General features: G+C 45.8%; 1 protein-coding gene and 1 pseudogene across 7 annotated transcripts in view; both read right to left on the bottom strand.

Annotated features, from left to right (window-relative positions):
• The window catches only part of Rasgef1b (RasGEF domain family member 1B), a 515,623-nt gene that overhangs the window by 17,689 nt on the left and 474,537 nt on the right, over nt 1-23,397 (bottom strand). For 5 of the 7 annotated variants that reach the window (XM_041671328.1, XM_041671329.1, XM_041671331.1 and 2 more), the window contains 3 exons: nt 5,246-5,428; nt 3,387-3,509; nt 2,592-2,729 (listed from right to left, as the gene is read on the bottom strand). In XM_041671328.1, the coding sequence (XP_041527262.1) occupies nt 2,592-2,729; nt 3,387-3,509; nt 5,246-5,428 (444 nt within the window). Of the gene's footprint in view, nt 1-2,591; nt 2,730-3,386; nt 3,510-5,245; nt 5,429-16,948; nt 17,023-18,175; nt 18,462-23,397 lie in introns of those variants that run through there. The other 2 variants (XM_041671330.1, XM_041671335.1) reach the window with 2 other exon arrangements.
• LOC121460772 lies at nt 8,154-8,781 on the bottom strand (annotated as a pseudogene).

Here is a 23,397-nt window from a genome sequence, read left to right as displayed (position 1 = left end):
CCCCATTCTCACAGTTGACTTCTTTGTTAATCCGCTCAGTTTTTCTTTTTCTTCCTTCCTTCCTTCTTTCCTTCCTTCCATCCTTCCATTCATTCATCCATCCATCCATCCGTTCAAATATTCTGAGAACCAACTACATGCCAGGCATTCAGACAGGAGTTAAAGATGTCATGGGGAACGAAGAGAGCATCATCAAAAGTCCAGCAGAGCCACAAACAATTTAGCACAAATCCCAAAGTACCGTGAAGCAAAAAGCACAAAAGCCAAGAATGGGAGGGGCTGGGACTGGAGTTGTGAAAGGTCTCTCTGAGGAGAGAGGTTTAAACACGTGACAGGAAGGAGACCGCCAAGACAATCAATGCAGCAAGAGCCTCTACCGCACCAACATTAGCAGCCACTCAGTGCCATGGTTTCTGGAGATGGGAAGGGAGCGAGCAATTTGGTGGACGAGGCAGAGCACACTCCACTCGAGCAACGGTTATGTGTGGACCCAGTTCCCAAAGTCTGGATAAAAGCAGCCAAGGAAAGGTGGCTTCCTGTGACGCCCTGGCCAGTCAAGGCAGATGCAGACTCCACTTGACGGAGTCCTTGTTTCCCTAGGAGATCTTTCTCGTGCCATGCCATTGTCAAAGCCAGCTGACCTTTTCATGGTATGGAAAGAGTAGGCAAGTAACACATGCCAACAAGAAGCCAGAGTCAGAAGGCTGTCTGACCCCCTCCTCCACGTCACCCAATCCCTGGAGGCTTGACCTTGTTTATAAAGTTCAGATCTCAGCTGGCAAACAGAAAGGATCACCATCTCTGATTTCAGATAAGAAAGACCAATAGCCACCAATAAGGCATTTTCAAATCACTGCATTTTATCCGTTAAAAAAAAAATCAAGTGTTCCTTTTAGGAAGAAACAGTTATGATCTAATTTCTCTCCGAAAAAGCTACAGAGAACAATCAGCCAGCAATGTCAATGGTTCTTTACAACTGAACGGAAATGAAAATTTGATTGTGACTTCTCACCTTCATACAGAAACAGCCCTAGGATGGCACCTGTCTTGGTCACAAACCAAAGCCACTGAGCCAACCCTGGCCCTGCCAAGCGGCCAGTAGCAGCCACCCATACAGAATGCCTGCAGCAATGCTACCCTGGCGGACTTTCCCTTTTGTGGGGGTTCATTCACAGCAGCAAGAACCTAAGGCGGGAAAACTGACTAGAACACTGTGTGCTCACAACCAGCTGGGAGTTCCACATGATGCTTAAAGCAACAGCAAAAGCCCCTGAGTTAAATGCCACACAAGACAACTAAGCACAGAGCTCTCAACAGCCGGGTTTCCCTAATTTCACTGATCTCGGCTTAGGAAAATGGCGTGAGCATTCCCATGAATCAGGACAGGTGTCTTGAGCTCTTATCTGTGCAGCATGGAGCTGAGAAATCGGCTTCTCCAGGGAGCTGTCATGGAGGGGGCAGTGTGTCAATGGAAAGGACATCCCTGCCCTGTCAGGTACTCCAGCTACTTCTCTCTAGGTGACAGTTACACCGTGCCAAACTTACTCCCAGATGCTTATCTGCTGCATGGAAACTACAAACATATTCTTGCCCAGCAAGCCTCAACACACAAAGTTAGCCCTCCAGGCCTGCTTCAAATACCTCGGCTCTGTTGAAGCTGCTTAGCACCTGCTATCAAAGGCTGAGTTGGCAGAGGTGATATTTATGGAAGATGACCTAAGAGACCTGCTTTGAACCTCCACTTATTCCAGGTCCTAGCCTTGAATCTACTTCCAGCACCAGAATACTTGGATCGTTTCCTGCACGCCACCCCCAGCCTGACACCCCAGTTCCACGAATTACCTTTGTTAATTATACAACACTTCGTGCTCTCCCTTTGATCAGAGTGTGCGCTGTGAACACCATAAAAGAGCAAGCGAGGCCTCCTATGTGAAACCCTCCTAAGACTTTGTTTTCTCTTGTTTTCATTGCATTCACCATCACACGGGCTCATGTATGCCACACGAATGTTCTACCAGCCCCAGATTTCTACGTTTTCCATCTAATGCCCGGAATCCCTAGGATGCTTTTTCCTTCCCCTGTAAATTATGTAACCAACTGTATTTCCCTTTTATCTGGAACGGACCAATCACAGCCGCCCTTTCCAGATGCACTCGCTCTCAACACCGGCAGGTGTGCGTTCCCCCTCCATAGTCTGGACTGTCTATTTCTAATGAGTTATTAATATGCTATTTAGTTATATCTACTGTAAGTGTAGGTAGACACACAGAGAGAAGAATTAACATGTGAGCTGGGTCAAACCTTTGAAGAACACAGACCAAAGTGGAATAAAAACAAAATGCGCCTGGCCACACGAATTAGCATGAACACAGCTGGAAACAACAACCTAAGACTCCAGATCACACTCATTTAAGGGCATGGAATAACCGTTCACCACGTGACACACCAAAAAAGGCCAACATATGCTATGTTGAGGGCTGGCTGAAGGCAAAAGAAAAAGGCAACGCTGAGTTCTGGGTCAGTTCAGCCCTGCTTCCCTCCCAGGTTCCACCTGGAAACCCCATTGGCTCCACTACATTCCCATGACCAACCTCCTCCCCGCTGGCCATCCTGTGCGCCAGGTCCTTTAGGTTTCTCATCATTCTCTCATCCCGGAAGTCATAAGGAAACGTTTCCGTCCACTCTGTCAGGAGTTGAAGAATTTTAGGTGCAATTTTTCTCATCTGGTTCTAGGGAGAAAAAGAAATCTACATCAGGGATATCCACCACCAGGGTCTGCGTTAAATAAATAACGAAATAACTGTGTCACTCACTAACTTCTGGTGCCGCACGTTCTCTGGGGAAGAAGCAACAGCTATAGCCCCCTTCATAGCAATGCCAAGTATAGTTAACAACGGCAGGACAGTCCTCTGTGACTTTTTTTTTTTTTTTGGATTTTTTGAGACAGGGTTTCTCCGTAGCTTTTGGTTCCTGTCCTGGAACTAACTCTTGTAGACCAGGCTGGCCTCAAACTCACAGAGATCCGCCTGCCTCTGCCTCCCGAGTGCTGGGATTAAAGGCATGAGCCACCACTGCCTGGATTCTTCTGTGACTTTTATACTGCTCCTTGTTTTATTGTATTTTATTTTGCAGTGCTAGGGAGCTAACCTAGGGCTGTACACAAAGGAGGTTAGTGTTCCATCACCGGCCCACTTCTGTAGCCCTACCCCACAATTCCTTCACACCGGCCATTGTGCCAGTTAGGCACATCAGCCTGGGGCTACACGGGGGTCACTTTTGGAAACCATCACCATGGAATCTAAGCCAGAGTTAGCAGATCCAAAAAAAAAAAAACCCAAAACAACAACAATAACAACAAAACCCATAAAACTCAAATGCTGTGTTACCTTATCACTGTCCCCTTCACTGAGTCGCTGGTGCTCAACACACAGGTGGCAAACCTTGGCCATCAGCTCGTACGGATGCATGAATAACCGAGAGCTGAGCAGGAAGGTGAATATGTACGTTCTCTGCAGCAAGAGAGAGAGAGTCGTCTTCGTCACCACCTCTCTGAGTTTGCGCCATCCCAGCACACTATAATCTCCTCATACATTGGAGCTAAGAGGCTGTGGGTTCTGGTAAATGCCAAGTCCCCTCCACCACCACTTTATCTTTCCCCTTGAAACATACTAAAAATCACAGGATAAATTCGACTCCCGAAATGGCCCAGAGGACATTTTCTTATCTGTCATCAGGGAGCCAGGATGTATTCGTTTTCCAGTGTAATCAAGAAGAATGAAATTCAGCCCAGCGAGAATCAAGGCTGGCTTAAATAGGTTACCCACATTGAAGAAGGTCACGTGTCCACATACTATTTTAACCAATAAATAACAACAGAAAAACAGAAACCCTACCCTACCCGCATTCAGTCAAGAATTGCCCAGTGTGTTCCGTGCAGCACACACGGTGTTTGTGTTACAACGTTCGAAGGCTGACTTTCAACTGACCTCCTGGCTTGCTCAAGACTAAGCAATCTGATAAAGCACAATATAGCACTATATACTTTTCTCAAGCAACCACTGATGATGTGGTGCTTATTTATCCTAACAGTTTCAGGTTCTCCATCAAAAGAGGAATTCCATGGGTTGTTGGCTCCCCGGCCCTCCTTCGGCACCTTTAGTGCTTCATAAACACTTACAGTACTGAACAAGGGATTCCTTATACTCTCGATAACAAGTTTTCCATCTCTGGGAACATATTTGAAAAGGCTATGTAATGAATCACACAGAGATAACTCAGTTAAGGACATTACGGTGAATTACCATTGGCAAGCGCACGCTCTCCTCTGCAACACAGGTTATGATTGTATTTATAAAAACTAATAAATGTGGTCTCTAGGCATTTCCAGGAACTCACCATCAATAAACAGCTGCCTGTTAAACTCAACCTTCTTGTCCTTCTAAATCCCACTCAACAGACACAAGAGGGGAGGGGCGCTCACGTGGCCCAGAAAGGCCACCTGGCTTGACTGCTGATACTAAGAGGAACCAGTAAGAAGATACGCCTCCCCCTTTTGCCTCTCGGAACAACCAAGACTGAGATAGAATACAGCAGCCCTCCCAGGTTAGAAAGTGCCGTCTATGCAAGCATGTCAAGGGAAAGCAAAGTGAGGCCCACACCACCCGATGTCTGATCTGTAAATTACTGCATCTGTGTGTAACTTATCTCTCTCTATGGACTTTCCCTACGTACATTAAAGTCACATGACAGAAGCACCCAATGCTATCCTTAATTGCATTTTCACAGAGCAAGACATCAGCATGGATCAAGTCTACAGATATCTTTTCATTTAGACTGCCTAATGTGGTGGACAACCTAAAAAAAAAAAAAAATCAGATGTGGAGACTTTGCCCATCTGACCCATCCCCATGCTCAATGTGGTCTCAGAACTTTCAATAATTACTGTATAATTTCTTCTTAGAAAAAATTCTTAGCGACCAAAGTAATTTCCCAGCAAAGATAGTATGCCCGTATACCATACTGTAATTTCTTTCTTTGTTTGTTTGTTGAGACAGGGTTTCTCTGTAGCTTTGGAGCCTGTCCTGGAACTAGCTCTTCTAGATCAGCCTGACCTCGAACTCACAGAGATCTGCCTGCCTCTGCCTCCTGAGCGCTGGGATTAAAGGCGTGGGCCACCACCGCCCGACTCATACTGCAATTTCTAAGCCATACCAAAAATGGGTTTCAGAGGAACACTGATACCTACATCTGGATAGTAATCCACGTTGGGTACTAAGTGTTGGATAAGTGCCTCCAAAGATCCAGAAAGGAGGTTGTTGTCATGGTAACACAAGCCCCCGCAGCTGTCCTCTGCAGACTGGTAGAGGTTTCGATTGTAACCACTGCTGTCAAACATTGCTGAAAAGGGAGGTGTCTGAGGCATACTTTCCTAAAAAGAATGAAACACAAGAAAACACCATCATCAGTGACATGTGATACGAAAAGTAAGATTTCATCAGTAATTCTCATAACAGCGGAAGACACGCAGCTTGAGGAAATAGCTGTGACACATTGTCAGAACCAGGAAGAGCCCAAGTGCTCTGAGTTCACACGTACACACACACACACATGCAATCAAATATTACAAACTGCTTAGATCCAGTCTGGACTGTAATCCGCATGGTGTCATTTTTACACACGCTCCTTTACAGTTACTTGTGAACAGGTGTAGAGGAACCTGGCTCCAGTTGCTTAACCTCACTGAGCCAAGAATTTTCAAGTCAAGACATCACCAGGATGAATCAGATAAAACTGAAGGAAACTGACAGGCACTGGACATGTGGACGAGCACCAGGGCTGAAGTTGAAAAGATCTTCATTTGCAAGAGGCCTGGAATTAAAGGGCACAGATTGCATCTTTGCCTGTGTGTGTCTAACGTGTGTGTCTGTGTTTGCTCATGTCAAGAGACATCATGCTGGCTCCCCGGCATGTTATCTGGCCTTTGCTCCTCTCGTCAGCTCTCAGGTTTGGGATGCTGCGTGGGTACTGTGTGCAGAGCCTGTCTCAGTCAACGGGAAGGATGAGAAGGCACTTTATATTTCGGAACAGGGAGTACTGCCTCAGTCTAGAGAAGTTGCTCTTGACCCTCTGTGTTTTGTCACTCAAAAAGCCCATGTCAGACAGTGTTCAGTGCAGGCCAAAGGTCATTTCATTAGGTTATTATTGGGATTCCTGGGGACCTAGTGCAGGGCCCTGAGAGCAGACTCAGATTTCTGGCCGTGTGTCTAGACACTGGAGGCATTCAGAATTCATGGAGTCTGGGGATTCAGAGCCGAGGGAAACTCAAAAGGACTGATGAGGAGCAGCCGTGGAGGTTGCAGGAGGACACAACCTGGGCTAATCCTTCTTTTGAATAGGCTGAAAGGTAATTGCATCTAAATGAGGGGGCTAAGCTCAGCCCCCCAGCAGCATCTGTTCCACCTGTGGAGGTGGGAGATAAGATTGGGGCTAAGAACCTCGTAACCAGGTGGTATGTGGCTGGGATAGGCAGTGCCCAGGGAGAGGGTGTTAGAACAAAAAAAAGTCTATAATGCCAGTGTGTCAAATGAAAGCAGCATTTAGGAAGAGCGTATCAAGAGAGATATGGTGATAACAGAAGTCCTGGAAATGATGGCGCACACCTTTGATCTGAGCACTCCAGAGGCAGAGGCAAGCAGGTCTCTCTGTGAGTTCAATGCTAGCCTGGTCTACATTGTGAATCCCAGGACATCCAGGGCTATGTAGAGAGACCTTGTCTCAGAAAGAAAGAGAGACATAGAGAAAAATAGCTTCATGTTCTGACCTCTATCCAACCAAAAACCAGGACAGAGATAGAATTTCTAAAAGTTCCATTAAAAAAAACAAAATTGGCTGGGCAGCGGTGGCGCACGCCTTTAATCCCAGCACTCGGGAGGCAGAGACAGGTGGATCTCTGTGAGTTCGAGGCCATCCAGGACTACAAGAGCTAGTTCCAGGACAGGCTCCAAAGCTACAGAGTAACCCTGTCTCAAAAAACCAAAAAAAAAAAATAAAATAAAATAAAATAAAAAATAAAAAAAAATATTGCTAGAAATGGGAAGAAAATTATCCTTGAAAACTCCTCCACTGGGATTTTCAACACCTGGGTTATCAGTGCTGTGCTTCTATTAGGGAGGACATGGTCATAGCATCCAAAGGCTAGACTGTCAAGTCCCTTGGCGAATGGTTAAATAAACAGGACAACCACTCAGATGATAATATCTGAAATCCAGAAACTGTAGGTAAACTAAAAAACAAACAAACAAAAACAACAACAACAACAAACCCTCAGTGTTATTCCCTTATATGGCATAGACAGAAGTGACTTTCTTTCCTCTTCAAATCGCCACTTTTCATGAAGATAATTCAGGTATAATTCACTGGGCCCTGACAAGACAAACGGTGGAGAAACCCTTCACCTGCATTACTTGTCACAGCCCGGGAGGAACCCTGTCTCCATCTGGTTGTGGCTATCTTAGAGCTGCCTCCAACAGTGGCAGCCACACAGCATCCTTCACATACAGGATGAAGGCTAGGACTCCCAAGATGGGAAGCTTTGCTACCCAGAACTGTGACTTTTCCTTGACATCTCTACTCACCTGTCACTGAACCCAATCAAGTGTCTTTGAAGATGGTTGGCCAGGACTTGAAAACTCCAGAAAAATCAATAAATGATAAACCTCCAAAAGGGCCCCAGAAACTGTTTCAAGAGGCAGAAACTACATTTCTAAGTACACTCGATTAGAAGTGGCTGGTCAGAGGACCAAGGATGGCCTGGAGGATGGGGGTGGGGGCTGGAACTCAGTGGAAAGGTTGTCCTGAGTGATTAGCACAGATGGTGAGAGGCTAGAGAATAAGCCGCCCAAACTCTTGTTTCTAAAAATGTGGGACCTGGAGCTAAGGAAGGTGAACTGGGGTGACCAGGATAACATACACAGCCACATGACTGCAGTACAATGTGGCTCCCCAAGGAATCTGTGCCCCAGTGCCTGGAGCCTATCAGCAGTAAACAGCTTACCAGATAGTCCCAGATCACCCCAGTTCCCTTTTAAGAGCTTATCCCCTAAATTACCAGTATTTATTATCATTCTTTTTTTTTTCACCAGACAAAGGTTTGTTTTATTTTAATGACTGATCCACCTGAGGCCACAGGCAGCCCACTATGTACAGACTCGAGGGAAGCTCTATTTCTTGGTCTCTTCCTCCTTGGACAGAGTCTTGATGATCTCCTCCTTCTTGGCCTGGAGGCGCTCCTCCCGGCGCTTTCTTGCTTCCTTGGTCTTAGACCTGCGAGCCTCAGCCTGGTCAGCCAGGAGCTTCTTGCGGGCCTTGTCTGCCTTCAGCTTGTGGATGTGCTCCATGAGAATCACTTGTTTATGAAGACATTCCCTTTGACCTTCAGGTAAAGGCTGTGATACATATGGCGGTCAATCTTCTTGGATTCACGGTATCTCCTGAGGAGGCGGCGCAGGATCCGCATCCTCATCCAGATCACCTTCTCGGGCATTCGGGCATTGGCAGTACCCTTCCGCTTTCCTATGCCCATATGCCTACCCTTCCATCGAGCCAAAGTGTTTTTCCGGCATCGAGCCCGGGAATGCACAGTCACAGGCTTCCATCTTTGATCAGCTTCCGTATCTGCTGACGGGAGTTGGCTTTGGTCTCGTTGGGGTCCAACCAGACCTTCTTTTTAACACAGCGCAGGATGCTGGAGGCAAGCTTCTTGTGTAGCCTGAGCATACTCATGGCTGCGGACGCAGCAGCGAAAGGAAAGAGCCTTTATTATCACTCTTATTTACTCTTCTGTAAAGTAGATAAGAACTTGGATTCCACCCCCATACCTATCCCCCAAATTTGGACTCAGTGCTGGAGAGACAGCTCAGCGAAGAACGCTCGCTGTTCTTGTACAGGATTTGGATTCAACTCATAGCACCCACATGGAGGCTCACACCAGCCTCTAACCCCAAAACCTACTTCTGGCCTCTACAGACTCCTACATGCATGTGCCGCATGTATGTACACTCATGCAGGCTCACACACATACACACAAATATAAATCTTCTTTTAAAAAAAAAATCAAACGTATTGAAATAGCCCTTGATAGTTGTGAAGTCTTAGAAAGTCATCTGTCCCACATCCAGGTACATTTCACACCTGTCACTTCCGGGTTTGCTCAACTTTTCCCAAACCCTAATGGCACACACATACACACAAACACACACAAAACACACACACATACACTCACATTCGTCTGTGTCAACATCTTGTCTGCCTAGCAAAGCTCTTCTTAGAACACTGTTTAGAGAGTGGTAGCAAAAGCCTGTAGGGATCATACCACTCCAATCGCAATGGTAGCACTCAGAAAATGCCCCCCCACATACACACACACAAGACTCCTCAAGAAAACACTGTAAGTAGAGCTGGCAACCTAATGGAGGTAAGTTAATCAGTATTGTGGCTTATTATACCTAAAACATTAGTGGAAGGAAAGAGTGTGTCTCTGGCGGTCATCTGCCATCAAACTGATGCAAAGACCTGTGGCCAGCCGCTGAGATCCAATCATGACACGAGACCTATACACAAGGGACGTATTACTTAGTTCTCGCCTTGGGCTCAGACCCATGCCTCTGTCCGTCATCTCCAAGCCCTGTTCTCTTCACAGTGACCCTTCTGCCCTCTGTGATCTCAGATGCTAGGAAAGTCATCTACTTTCCATGGCTCATTTCCATAGAACTCCCCCCCCCCCAGCCATGAAGTTGTCCCTCCAGAGGGACATGCAGGCAGGGCTCTGGGAACCTCACTGACTTCTCTTGTTCAGAGTTTCCTGACTACAGATGTCTTTCTGGATTGCCCTCTGGTAATTCTTATAATCCTTCTTTACATCCATTTGTGACAGACATCCTGTTTTGTTTTGTCTCTCCCACCTCCATGCCTTCCCTGCTTCCCCCCACACACATAAGAAGACTACAGTAACTTGCCTGGGATTACATACAAAGTAACAGGTAAATTAGGACTTCAAAGTTAGGTCTCCAGATCCCGGGGACAAATTTTATTATATTACTTAGATTACATTTAAAATAGGCTTAGAATTTCTAATATATAGCCATAAAGTGAAAACCCCAACATTTTGCCCCAAATTGTATGCTATTAGAATGATTTATATGTTTTACATGTTCTGCATATATTCTTATTTCTAAGATATGTTAAAATCACGAATTATTCTTATTAAAATACAATCACACTGCTAAGAGTAGTAGTTAAGCGTCTGACTTTGGTGATCAATACACAGATCCATCCAGACAGGAAGTTCAGAGGTTCCAGTATGTGCCTCAAGAAGCACACTCTCTTTACAACTGGGGGGCATGGGAAGCCAGAATAAAGGGGTTCCGTTGACTTACTTAAGCAGCATATGAAAGAGCGCAGCGTTGTAGAGTAGATGGCTCAACCTGTGCCCATGGCTCCATGAAATGCAGAGGTATTTCCCTGTATTTACTCACAGATTACCAGCCAAAGAAAGCTGTACTGAGCCATTGACAATAGACCATGGGACAGAGTGGCCATCACTCATTCTAGACCGTCCCTAGCGAGCAGCCAATGCAGGAGTTTTCTGGAAGTCTCACCACCTAGTTAGGAGATAAGTACAAAGGAGGCAGAGCAGTACAGAAGGTACTGTTTGGAACCTTAATTTTAAATACCTAAGAAGAAAAGGCACAAAGGTTTGGTTTCTCGCAAGCATTCCCGGTCCCGTGACCCACATCTACAGCTAGGGTCCGTTCAGCACCATTCACCTTCCACATCAAGGTCTCCCACTCCATTAGGCTCAGGTCTGGGACTGAAAAGTGGAGCCCAGAAGATGAAATAAGATTGTGAATTGTCAAGCAAATAAATTCAGTATCTAATGTACTAGACATAAGAATCAGAGACTGCCTGAGCCCTGGGCTCCACCATCTCCAGGAACTTCTTGCCAATGACTCCTCGAGGAAGATCCAGGCAAGAAGTTGCTCTCACCCTCTGGCTCCCATCCATCTTTCCGGCTCACTGCAGGTCTGCTGCCTCTGCTGTACGGTCATCGTGACTAATGGGTTCTGGCACTAGGGTTCATGTGCTTACTCCTTCACACACTTTCTAACGTAAAACCAGCCCCTCCAATGTCCATTCCTTTTCCCTTTATGAAAAATCGAAGCCTACTAATGTAGAATCATCCTAAATTAAATACATGTATAAAGGGAATTAAAATGGAGCTACCTGAAAATTGGGAGGGAGGCAATACCTCTCCCAGATACTATAAGCTATCAAATAAAAAGCCTAGATCCAAAAAAAAAAGAAAAAAGAAAAAAGAAAAGGAAAATCTGTCCTGTCCAGTATACTCATAAACGGGGACCTGCTAACCAAACACCTTGCTTAGGAAACAGAGATTACTTCAGAATTATAGTGTATGACAGCAGTTAGTTAAATCCTGGCTCGATTTATACCTAATAAATACATAAAAAGAGTTAATTCCCTTGAAGAGGAAATCTGTATGAGACACACAAAAAAACCTGTTGGCGATTCAATCACTACTTAACCTACACTGCAGACTGGAAAACTGTTCTCACCTTAGAGAGTTTCATTTCTAGGTTGGTTGCTTGAAATTCAAGATACATCCTAGTCAGCTAATGGAACAGATCTTTTTGAAGAAATCCACACCTCTCTGCTGCTGTGCCCACATAAATGCGCTGACATGTCTGCATAGACACTACTGGAGCTCCTGTCCAGCACAGGGCGCTGGCCTAGCGTGGAGCCTAGATGTCTTATGCCTACTGCAAAGCAGGAGAGTGAGCTGGAACGACAGGGAACCTTTCTCCAAGACATTCAGAACTAGCTCCTTCTAAATCAAGTGTGTGTGCGTGTGTGACTGTATGTGCGTGTATGCATATGTGTGTATGTGTGTGTATGTATGTGTGTACATGTGTGTGCATGTGTGTATGTATATATGTATGTGTGTATAAATGTTTATGTGTGTGCATGTATATGTGCATGTGCATATGTGCATGTTTGTGTGTATATGTGTGTGTGTATGTGTGTGTAGTACCAATTCAGCTGAGTTAAAGAGAACACAAGAATGGCAGGTCTGAAGGGCAGAGTTCCTGAAATGGGCTCCCTGGCCCAGTGGGGCATCACTCTGGGTAGAAGGCATAGTAAGACAACAAGAAATAGATTTTATTTTATGAAACGATAAACTAGGATGAAGAAAAAAATGCCTTTCTGAGCACTAAAGCTAGCCCACAGGTTATAAGTTACGCTGGAAACGCTTCCAGCAGGAACAAGACACACCGAAGCCAGGCAGAGTAGACAAATATTCCTTCTTAAAATTGACTTGGGAAACAGAAGTCAGTTGACAGACATCTTACAGGGGCTGCTAATTTGTGCACAAGCATAGATCATGTTCTTCCAAAGACCCTGAAGATGACCCTGACATTGATCCCAAAGCAAGGGCCGGCTGTGGGTGATTTACAGGATGAATTGATCTGAAAGGCATGTCGAATGGCTTCAGACCAACCAAAGCTCCAGATGAAAAGCCACCTTTCCCTGACCGGCAGATTGTGTCTGAATTAGCAACTGCTTTGGCAGTGGTGTTTACGATGAAACAGGTGCACTGGGGAGGAGGTGGTGTCAGGTGAGAACTCCATCTGGGAAGGAGGCTGGGGTATGGATGGGCGTGGAGCCACATCAAAAGCCACCCTGACTTCTGTGACAGACGCTCTGACAACCTTTCCTAGAGCAGCACGTCAGTGATCCTTCCGTCTCAAGAGAAAATAGAAAATGTGCAGGGCAGAGAAAAGCACTTTCCACTCACCCTGCGTCACCACAGGGCGCAGTGTTTATAAACCCAACAGCTCTACACTGATTACAGTGTTTTAGCATCAGTTAAATGCTAGACAAGTGTCCTGACTTAAAAAAAAAAAAATGTAGGCAAAGCTCTCCTTATCTCAGCTGAACCTTGAAAGTGTGTTTGTTTAGTGGGAAAAGATTCCATTTAGTACCTGGAATTTGACCTTTCTCAACTCCTGTCTAGATTCCACGGAAACTTTGAGCTTCAGGATCTGCACACTGGACAACTCTTCTTTTCTCAGTTGACACTGCAGACGCTGGGTAAAAGTTCCTAGCACCCTCCTAGACCGACAGCTTCCCTTGTGTGACACAAGACTTGGGAATGCAGACAGACTGAAGGCTCCGGTGACTGTGGAGCTGAGCCCGGGTGGCATGCCAAAGGTGAGCCTCTGACGCTATCTAAAGCGTGGCTTATTCTAAGCTTGGAAATGTCAAGATGATAATCTCGATTCTTTCCTTAGACTGAGAAGCCCTTTCAGCAGAGACCTCAGAGAGGATCTCTGAAAGCTGGGATGCTGCTCCTCCTCTAATCGTCTTAGGAAAAGAGGTTGTGCAGGGAGAAGACACAGGGCTGAGAGAAAGACGAGAGAAAGTTAAGAAGTTCACAGATGAGAGCAGAAAGGCAGAATACACGGAAGCAACTCCGCAGTGTGCGGCTTTGAGAATTGAATCCCAACGCTCAGTACATTTCCTAGTTAAAAGAGAAAAAAAAAATAGCTTATTTAAAGTTTTATTATTAACGTGTACGTGGGGGTGGTGCCTGAGGAGGCCTGCAGAGGGCAGCAGATCCCTGGAGTTAGAGTTGTCTGAGCCAACACGGGCTGAGAACCGAACCTATATTTCCTCTGCAAAGGAATGGCGGTGTTTCCTGACTTGAGTTGCCACGTGCTCCGCACCCCCAAACATACAACTCAAATTTACATTTTGCTTTATCAGCTCTTATGCTTAACTAGGATTTATTTTTCTAACTAATCCCTAATTGGTGATGGAAAAGAATTCTGACTCAACTAGTTACAATTTTCTGTTGGAAGAACAACACAGATAAGATTCGTGATCTTCTGTCATGGGACAGTGGCAGCAACTCTGAATAGGCCTGGGGTGTCACTGAAATCCTTCCTATTGGGTGTGTGGGAAGGCAAGCCAGGCCATGCTGACATTCTTCACGCCTAAAAAGCCTGTACCATCTACAGCATCCTTGCAATTCTCGATCTTAGCAGTAGGTGGCGCGTGGCTCCCTGTCTTTGACAGAGCGGGCGCTTCCCAGCACTACCAGCTGGGGCTGGTTTAGGAAAACAAGAGAAGGGCGGCTACAGTACTGGGGGAAATGTGAAGATCCTAGCACGTATTGAACTCGGGGAAGGGGCACCGCCCGTGCTGTACTAGCCGGCAGTGCCCAACGGATCTATTTCCTGATGTCTCAGGCGCCCATCTGTGATGAGAATCAGTTATTTCATAGTCATAGATGGGTAAAACTCATCTCCAAATCATTACTACCAGAAGGGCTGGACTCCTAGAAGACGCGCCTCCTCTTGGCTCTCTGATAGCCACCACTGGCCACAGCGACCAAAGGGCACTTCACACAGGCAGAGAGTAGGCTAGAGAGTGACTTGGTGGCTCAGCGCTTCCACAGCATGCACAAGGCCCTGGGTTTCATCCCCAGCACAAGATGGAAAGAAACAGAGGGGGGAAAGACAGACAATCAAGAAGTATGCAATTTTGTTCAACTTAAGCATATTTATATGTAAAGATCTATATGCAACTAGAAGCTGCCATACTAAACAGCACAGACATGCTGGGATTATAAGATATATGACAAATCTGAAGCTAAATCAGGAAACATCACAGGGGATAACTTTTATTAAGATATTTTACTTTTCTGTGTCCAGTTTGTTTCAACAGGGAAATGGCTTGATACTTGGTAGAGGCATTTGTAAAAAGCCAAGATTATTTTTCTTTGTATTTAATTATGTAACATGGTAACTGGGATTTTTATTTTTTTTTTTTTTGGACTCTAAGTTCTTAAAAACTATGGATTTTTCCCCTTCAATGTTTTTTTCTTTTAGATAAGTTGAAAAAGGTTAATGATCTACAACACGTTTTCCTTTCCACACGACTAAATTGTTTGTGTCAAACTTTCACATCGGGGTTCTGTAACACATTTTAAAGCAACTGGATCATTCCTGGGTATATATTTACCTCAAGAGAAAAATATAAACACATAAACCTATGAAAACTGATTGGTAAAAGAGAAATTGACAATTAGTAGACGAGTTAATAAGCCATGAAAAATTTTCTAGCCCCACTTTACTGATAATTAGTAATCTTAAGTATTCCTAAAATGAAGAAGAAAAAAAATCAAAAAAGGCAATTCAAGAAAATACTAAATTTCTATGAAAATCCACCGAAAAGCAAGTGTTACTTGCCCCTTTTCGTGTCCCATGTGCTCAGGAAACACCTGCACGGCTAACAGGCTATCCCACGCTGGCATGGCCCTCTCTCCTACGGATGGATGAAGGGCACAGAAACGAAATGAACCAGCTGCCACAGAGACACCAGAGACCCATATCCTTCCAACGCCCACCCCACAGATACCACAGCTACTTAGAGAAGGTGTGGGTCTTTTGGGGCTCCCCATCTACCCAAACCCCAACTTCTCATTTCCAGGGCAGAGCTCTGCAAAGCTACAACTGTCATTTTAGAAGGAGCACTGCCTGCCCAGGTCTAATTTTTGTAGGCTTAACTAATGAATTAATAAAAAGATGGCCAACAATATAATACAGCGTGTTCTGGAATAATAAAAGGGGTGGAGATAGACAATACTTAAATTCAATTACTAAACCCCTCAAATCCTCAACGGTACAATTAGCCAATTTTAAGAATCCACAAAACCTCTTTAAAATCTTCTCATTTATTTTCTCATTATTTGTGCCATTAGAATTAAGATTCTCTTCAACCCTTGCCTGGGCTTCCTAACTCTTCTCCCAGGCAAGGCCTAGAACCCTTCTTTCCCTATCTCCTTTCCAAGTATTCTCCTTGGAGGTCATCCCAATATTGCAAGTTCAGGTCTTCTAAGTAAGTAGCCTTTGGAGACTGAACAGGCTAGTCCCATGGCTTTCTGTACTAGACTGGGGACCCCACCTAGTCTGTATAGGTCCTCTTGGCCCACATCTTCCTCCCTATTTTCTTACCTATTCTCTTTCCTTTAGATGAGTGGTATTTAACCGGTTCAATTTGGCCTATTGTACTCCATTAAACAGCGAGGTCAATGTTAGATTATAAGAATGAGATGTTAATAATGGTACAAGGAATATTACGATAAACAATGAATACTTAGCAATATTTAGTTACATATACTTAAAATAGATTAGATGCTAAGGTTAGGAAAAAGACAATGCGGATACATTCTGTTGATTCTCTTTTCCACCAGGCAGGACACAGCATGTGGTACACAGACACCATGTATAGTGTAGCTCATGCTATGGGGAAAAGCTGAAATAAATTCTAAGAACCAAACAGGCCTCAAGTCCAAGGCCAGTATTCTTGGTATCCAGAAGGGCTGGCACCTCTAGGAAAACAAAGGATTGACTGACACAGGGAAGTGACTTGCTCACCAGAGGTTGATGGTATCTCATGCCTGTCAGCAAGTCTACTTGAAAGGGATAAAGCAGCCAGCACTGTTTGTGACCGCTGACTTCTGTCAAAAGTGCCCTGGGTCCTCAGTGACTCAAACATTGCTCCCTGCCCCAAATAAAAATGTCATTAATGAATAATACTATTTAACTGGGGTTGTCATTTTTCTTCTATATATCCTCAACAGTCAAAAAAAAAATCCTTAAAAAAATCAGTTCTCCTTGTGCTTTGAATGCCACATTACCAGTAATCTCCTCCTGCATCCTCAAATCGGCTACACACTATCTTGGTTTTTAATCCTCTTTGCATAGGCTGACCACCCTGGTCACAACTATGCGCAGATTAAGGCACGGTCACCACAGGCCACGTTCCAGCTACTGTGCTCAGGACGAAAGAATAATTATTTACCCACCTGAGTCTGACTGGGCCCGACAACAGCCAGGAGCTCGGTACCCTGATCCCTAGCCTCTTCCCGCTTTATCCTCCGGGCTCGAGACCCGTCCTCCCTGTGAGACACCATCAGGGCTAAATATAGATCTACGCACACCAGCAGTTCCTGACCATTGTCACATGGCGCTGCTGACGAAGGACTCCTTGGAGACGCGTTCACCCAAACATACATACACAAGTATGCGTGCATATTTATTCATATGCACCAGACCCCGCAAATTCATCTGCAAAGTGGTACATTTACATTCAGAAGAGAAAACTGCAGCCTAGATGCTCTTCTGGCGCTGTTTACCACACCGGTCCACCCCCATCTCCCCGCACTATCTATCAGAGGGCTTAGCCACGGTGTTTAGCTTTGCCTGAACTGCATCAATTTGAATGGTGGCAAGCAATAGTCAAATCTACCACACACACAGAGGCGCGCACACCTCTGTTTTCCCATTTGCCCTTTTCTCTAGTAGAGTCCAGAAGTTGCTCTCAGGGCTCTCCAATAAAGAGGCGCCTCCCTCACGCTGTCAGCCCACGAAGCTTCCAGGTACCCTAAACCACGTTAGTATAACCCAGGCTAGTGTCCGAAGGCAACTCATCTGGTCCAAAGGCAAACGCAAAACAAGACAAACAAACAAACAAAAAACCAGGCTACTTGTTCAAGTTTGCATAAGAGTCAGGGAAATACAAGACTTCTATTTCCCTGTCTGTTTCTACAAGTCAGACCTTAGATTATAAGGAATCAGCAACAAAAATAAACAACAGTCGGTACACTCACAAACACCCCAGGAAACTAGCCCAAAGTATATGGAAACAACCTAGGTGTGCACAGGAAGCTTAGAAGGAAAGCAAAAAAGGATGAATGCCACTCCAACTCAGACAAACCCTCAAGATCTAACAAGATCTCTAAACAGAAGGCCTGGCTGGGCACTGGGGCGAGGCGCAGCACTGGGTCCACGGATCCCCGGGTCCCCGGCGCTCAGCTCCGCACCTGTTGGGACCGCGGCAGCCTCCGGCACGAAAGCAGCGGGCGCGGGAACTCCTAGGTCCCTGGCTCCGCCGGCGCTCGCTAACCGGGGACCTCGAGCCACGCCGGGTGCACTGGGCAGCTAGCTGGGTCCGGGAGCAGCATCCACGCAGCCCCGGGGCTCCGTGCAGCCCGCTCCCTCCATCCCGCCGTGGGGGCCCGCGGAGCACCTACCCGCACACGGCCCCGGGCCTCCGCCTCCTGGCTGCTGTACCGCGGCGCCCCCAAAGGCGAGCTCAGGACCAGGAAGGACCGAACGCAGAAGAAAGGAAAAACCCGCCGATCCAGTCGGGGTCCTTGTTTATACTGAAACTCCAGCCGCAGTCGCGCACACCCCCTTGCTCCTGAATGCCCGCCTCCTGCCGCCGGCGGCCCGCCCCCGCCTCTGGCCACGCCCATCCTCACTGGCCAATCGTGGCGCCGCTCTCCGCCCACGCCGCCCTGCAGCGGGCGCTCTGGGACTTGCCGGGCCCCCGCGGGTTGGGACTCCCGTGACGCTGCGGCCGTAGCCGCCCACGCCGCCCTCGGAGGCTGGGTTGCTGGCGCAGCGGGTCTCAGCAGCCAGGGCTGGCCCCACTCCGGCGTGCGCTTCCTCCTTCGTGCCGCTGCCCGCGGCTGTTTGTGCAGTCATGTGTCCCCGAGTGTGTATTCATTTGCCTGTGTGCTCTACCTGTAAATACCGGCTCGACTCGTTGTACAGTATCTATGATCATAATTATGAACTGTAGGTTACTGTCCGTGTAACTTTCGTACCAAATCCGGAAGGAACAACCGAGTACTTGCTGGGTGCTAGATACGGTGCAAAACGCTGGGGGCGCACTGGTAGCTGCGACCTGCTGGTCCCAGACCTCTGAAGCTTACTGGCTACTGGAGGGCAAACCCTAAGTAAACTGCCCGTCACTGAAATTACAGGTGTGAGAACTTTCCTCCTCTAATACATGAGGCTAGTCCTCAGTGAAGGTTGTTTTATCATTGTAACCACATACTTAAAGCTAGCATCAGATACCTGATAACTATTTTAGAAAAAGGGGGGGGGGACTCAAAACTTCCCTTGTAGGCGCCATAGAAAGGTAAGCGAAGAAGTGAGGGGAAGAGATCCGTGGGAGGAAAATTGTATAAGATCTGGAGACTTGGCAGCGCTGTGACCCTGGGTAAGAAAAGAAGGATTTGAGAGCTTCCGTTAACGTATAAATACTGATGAACCATCCAGTACGGCTGTAATTGGCATTATTAGAGCCCTTGCTCTAAGGTCCCTGCCTGTCTCCTTCCCGGAGTGGAAGGCGCCACCTTGACCTAACGTTCATTGCCTGTCCTCTGGCTGGAGAATCATTAGCAGGTCCCCTTGCCTATCTCTCTAGCCTATGCTCTCCTATAGATGGGTCTCCCTGGACCAGCAGTTTATTCTCAAAACTCTGAGTCTTTTGTTTACCTCTGGCATCTCTGCGCTGTGAAGAGGAATGGATTAGGACAAATGAGCAGGACTGCAGGCCCTCAGTCATGGTTGAGCTTTCCATCCTGTGTTTGCTAACAAACAGACCACAGGACACAGGGCAAACCACACTCTCATAATGGAGTCTCTCCCCTCACCTGATAAAATGTGAGCTCCATGGGAGCAGAGCTGGGCGTTTACCTGCCCTGTTTCTACCGTAAGCAAATTGACCAACACATAAGCCCTTGATAAGTGTGTACTGGCTTAATAAATGGATGGATGGATGGATGGATGGATGGATGGATGGGTGGATGGCTGGCTGGCTGGCTCAAAACACAGTATGTAATTTTGTTTCAACTGTGTCTTATATTTTCTATACCTCACAGTTTCCTCCGGATCTTTTGACTCCATGCAATCAATTTGTGTCCTCCTGAAAGATGTTGGAGGGCCAGTGAGATGACCCAGCAGATAGAGGTGTTTGCTACCAAACCTGGCCAACTGAATTTGATCCCCAGAAGTCACGTGGTGAAAAGAGTGAACTGAATCCTTCAACTTCACACACACACACACACACACACACACACACACACACACACTCACACCTGATTAATATAACAAAAATGTAAATATTAATAAACTCAACAATAGTAGTCAAGCTGATTGAGACAAAGCCCTGCAGAGCAGAACCTCATCATAGCACTAAAGGCTGGCGGCCCGTGTTACATTTCCACTCCACGGAGACTGCGTAGCTATGTAGGGAAGGTTGCTTTTCCTAAGCCTCCTGCACTTCAGGTACACAAAAGAAGTGCAAGTATCGTCATGAACAGTACAAGTCCAACTTCCTTTCTTTTTGCCACTTTCATTTCCAAAGAAAAATCCCAACTTACATAATGCTGTATTCAGTATAGTTTTCAACCCACCTTTTGGGAACAACGATGTTATTGCTGCAGGAATCCCATGAGAACATAGGCTGAATTGTCATTGTGCAATCCTTTCCATTCTGTTTCCTCCATTTCTGCTCACCTTCTGCCTTTTTAAATAATTCATTTCATTTTGCTTATTACTAGAGGATGTGTGTGTATGTGTGTGAGAGCCAGTGTGTGTGAGAGAGAGCCAGTGTGTGTGAGAGAGAGCCAGTGTGTGTGTGTGTGTGTGAGCCAGTGTGTGTGTGTGTGTGTGTCAGTGTGTGAGAGAGAGCCAGTGTGTGTGTGTGTGTGTCAGTGTGTGTGTCAGTGTGTGTATGCCGCAGCATGGCTGTGGAGGCCTGAGGACAACTTTTGGAAGTTTTTCCATTCTGGATTGCAGAGATGGATCTCAAGTGTCAGAGTTCATAGCAAATGGGTTTTTTTTTGGGGGGGGGGGTTGTTTTGTTTTTTGTTTGTTTGTTTTTTGAGACAAGGTTTCTCTGTAGCTTTGAGCCTGTCCTAAAACTAGCTCCTGTAGATCAGGCTGGCCTCAAATTCACAGAGATCTGCCCGCCTCTGCCTCCCAAGTGCTGGAATTAAAGGTGTGCGCCACGGCCACCCGGCCTCATAGCAAGTGCTTTTACCTGCTGACCTTAGGTGTAAGGATTGTGTTGCACACACTCCAGTTGAGGCTGGGAACCTCATGATCGCTTCCTCCCCCATTTTGATTAGTTGAGTAGCATTCATCTACTATAAAAAAAGAAGTTTTTCTGATGAGGGGGTGAGAACTTGTCCTTATCCATGGTGTAAGGATAAGTATTTAGCATACAGTTGGAAGCAATATTAATTTAGCAAAATGATTGTAGTGGAATCTCCTCTAAAGTCTATGACCCCTGCAGACATGGGTTCATGGCTAGGTTTATAGCACTAGGCATAAGCTCTGTCCTATTGAGAAGTCCAATTAAACAGTTGCTGGTTATGTTCATATATTAAGTGCCACCATTGCAGAGCTGGGGCTATCTTCACTGTGGCTCACAGACTTTACAACCGGGTAGCGTTGTGAACAACGCTTTCCCCCTGGTGGCTCACACAGCATCTTCTGATACTATGAGTTGTTAGGGATCTTTAAGAGCTTTATGAAACCATCATGTAAATCTTCAGAATGTGTTTATTCTACCCTCACTAATTTGTTCTCTTGGTCACTCTGGAATGCGGATCCAGGCCCTTGAAGGTGTGAACCCCGAGCTCCAGTTTGTAAATGGATAGAAACAAAGGTTCAGGCCACATTGCTAGTCTCCAGTTAGCCTGGACACTGCCTGATCTTCCAGCTTTCAAACCAAGATGGGTAAACCTGCTCTTAGGAAGGACGGTTTACAATGCCTGTCTTACGTCATGATGAAAGATGATGAAAATTTTGTACAGCAACGCCAGGAAGAGCGAGCACAGGAAGTGCCGATACACTGCATCTAATCATCTCTGGCTATCACTCTGCAGCTTGTTAACCTGTCGTGTATTCAAAGTGGCTTCTTGGTGACAGGCAAAAGTGATGGTTTTTCTTCAACAGGTAAAAAGTAAGGGAAAAAAACCCTCTGATACCTAAAGTACTTAACAGACGAACCACTCCCTATCAAAGAAAGTCCTTTCTGTTTCACTACTAAGAGATTTCTGAGAAAGGAGGAGAATGTAACACCCACCCCTCCAGACCCCATAGAGGAGGAAACCCTGCAGCTGTGTGGCCAAGACAGTGGAGAGCACAAGGCCCGCCTACTGGGGCCTCTGCCTTTGAACTCGGCAATCTCATTCGGATGCAAGGGGAAGACTACTGTGCCAAGGCCTTAGGACAAGGAGAGCACTTGGCTCCAGGCCGTAGAAAAAATCCCTTATTTCCTTCCTTGATTTTTTGTGTTGTTTTCCATCACTTCCCTTTCCTGATGGTCTGAGGACCTACAGCCAAAGGGGAAGAAGACTACTTGACGTGCTTTGGTTCCGTGCCCTCTTCCCACTTTGACCAAAGTTGGTGACCTGTTGGTGACCAGTCTAGCTTAGAAGATGGCCATGTTGGAATTCCTTGGAAATACAAAGGTGGGAATGGGCTCCAAACATTCACATCCTTGGACCACGGTAAGAAGAACAGGGAAGGACGGGTCTGAAAATGTATTTATTTATGATTCTGACTCCTTGCCCAGTGCCATCAATTCTTTGATGACTGTAAGGTTAAGTCTTGCTGCTTTGGGGGAATTTCTATGATGAGACAAATGACTTTGGAATGAATATTTCAAACATTATCAACATGAGTCAGTTTACAAAACTCTTTCCCATCTATTAATTGTTTTAGGGAGGAGATCAGTGAGAAGATTCTATCCAGCCTGCTAAGACTTTACGCCTAAGTGGGAGGACTTGAATACAGAAGACAACTTCCGGAAGGTTCTTTCACATACCCTCGCTTGTGCTGTGATCACTGCCACTCTTTAGCTCACAGACCCAAAACTTCCTCCAAAAATGTAACAATTGCACGGGAAATTCCACCGTACATATGATAGTTTTTCAGTTCCTTTAAGGACGTGTGAAAATTCTAAAAATTACTGAAGACAATAGCCGCCAAAAGGCAATGCTACTGCTTTTGCTTTGATGAGCATTGTCATTTTACTTACCTACCAGTTCAAATGTATAGTTAGAAAGAAGTTATGTGTGACACAGACAATGTCTCTCCTTAGACTAACTACTGACAACGAATACTAATATAACATGACCTGATCACAAGAGCAATGCATCTCTGTTGATAATGTAATGGACCACAGCATACTTTTCAGCACTGACAAAGAAACACCTAATAAATACGTGTCATTTGATTACAGCATATCACCACTTTGAACAGGAATGTAACTGTGTTTGAATTTGTATGGCTATTCTTCACCGTATAAATCATTATGGTGAAAAGCAGGTGTGTTTCTTTATTTGTGCTTTCTATGTTGCCAAGATCTGTCTGTTTTCTTCTGAATGAGTTATTCATTCTGAATTAAGAATAAGATAGCTTTCTGTTGTTTTATTTTGATACAGGGCCT

Source organism: Microtus oregoni, unplaced genomic scaffold, assembly GCF_018167655.1.
Source record: "Microtus oregoni isolate MIOR12 unplaced genomic scaffold, Mior012 000021F_ref0000039, whole genome shotgun sequence".
NCBI lineage: Eukaryota > Metazoa > Chordata > Mammalia > Rodentia > Cricetidae > Microtus > Microtus oregoni.
This window is presented reverse-complemented; position numbering and strand designations above follow the sequence as displayed.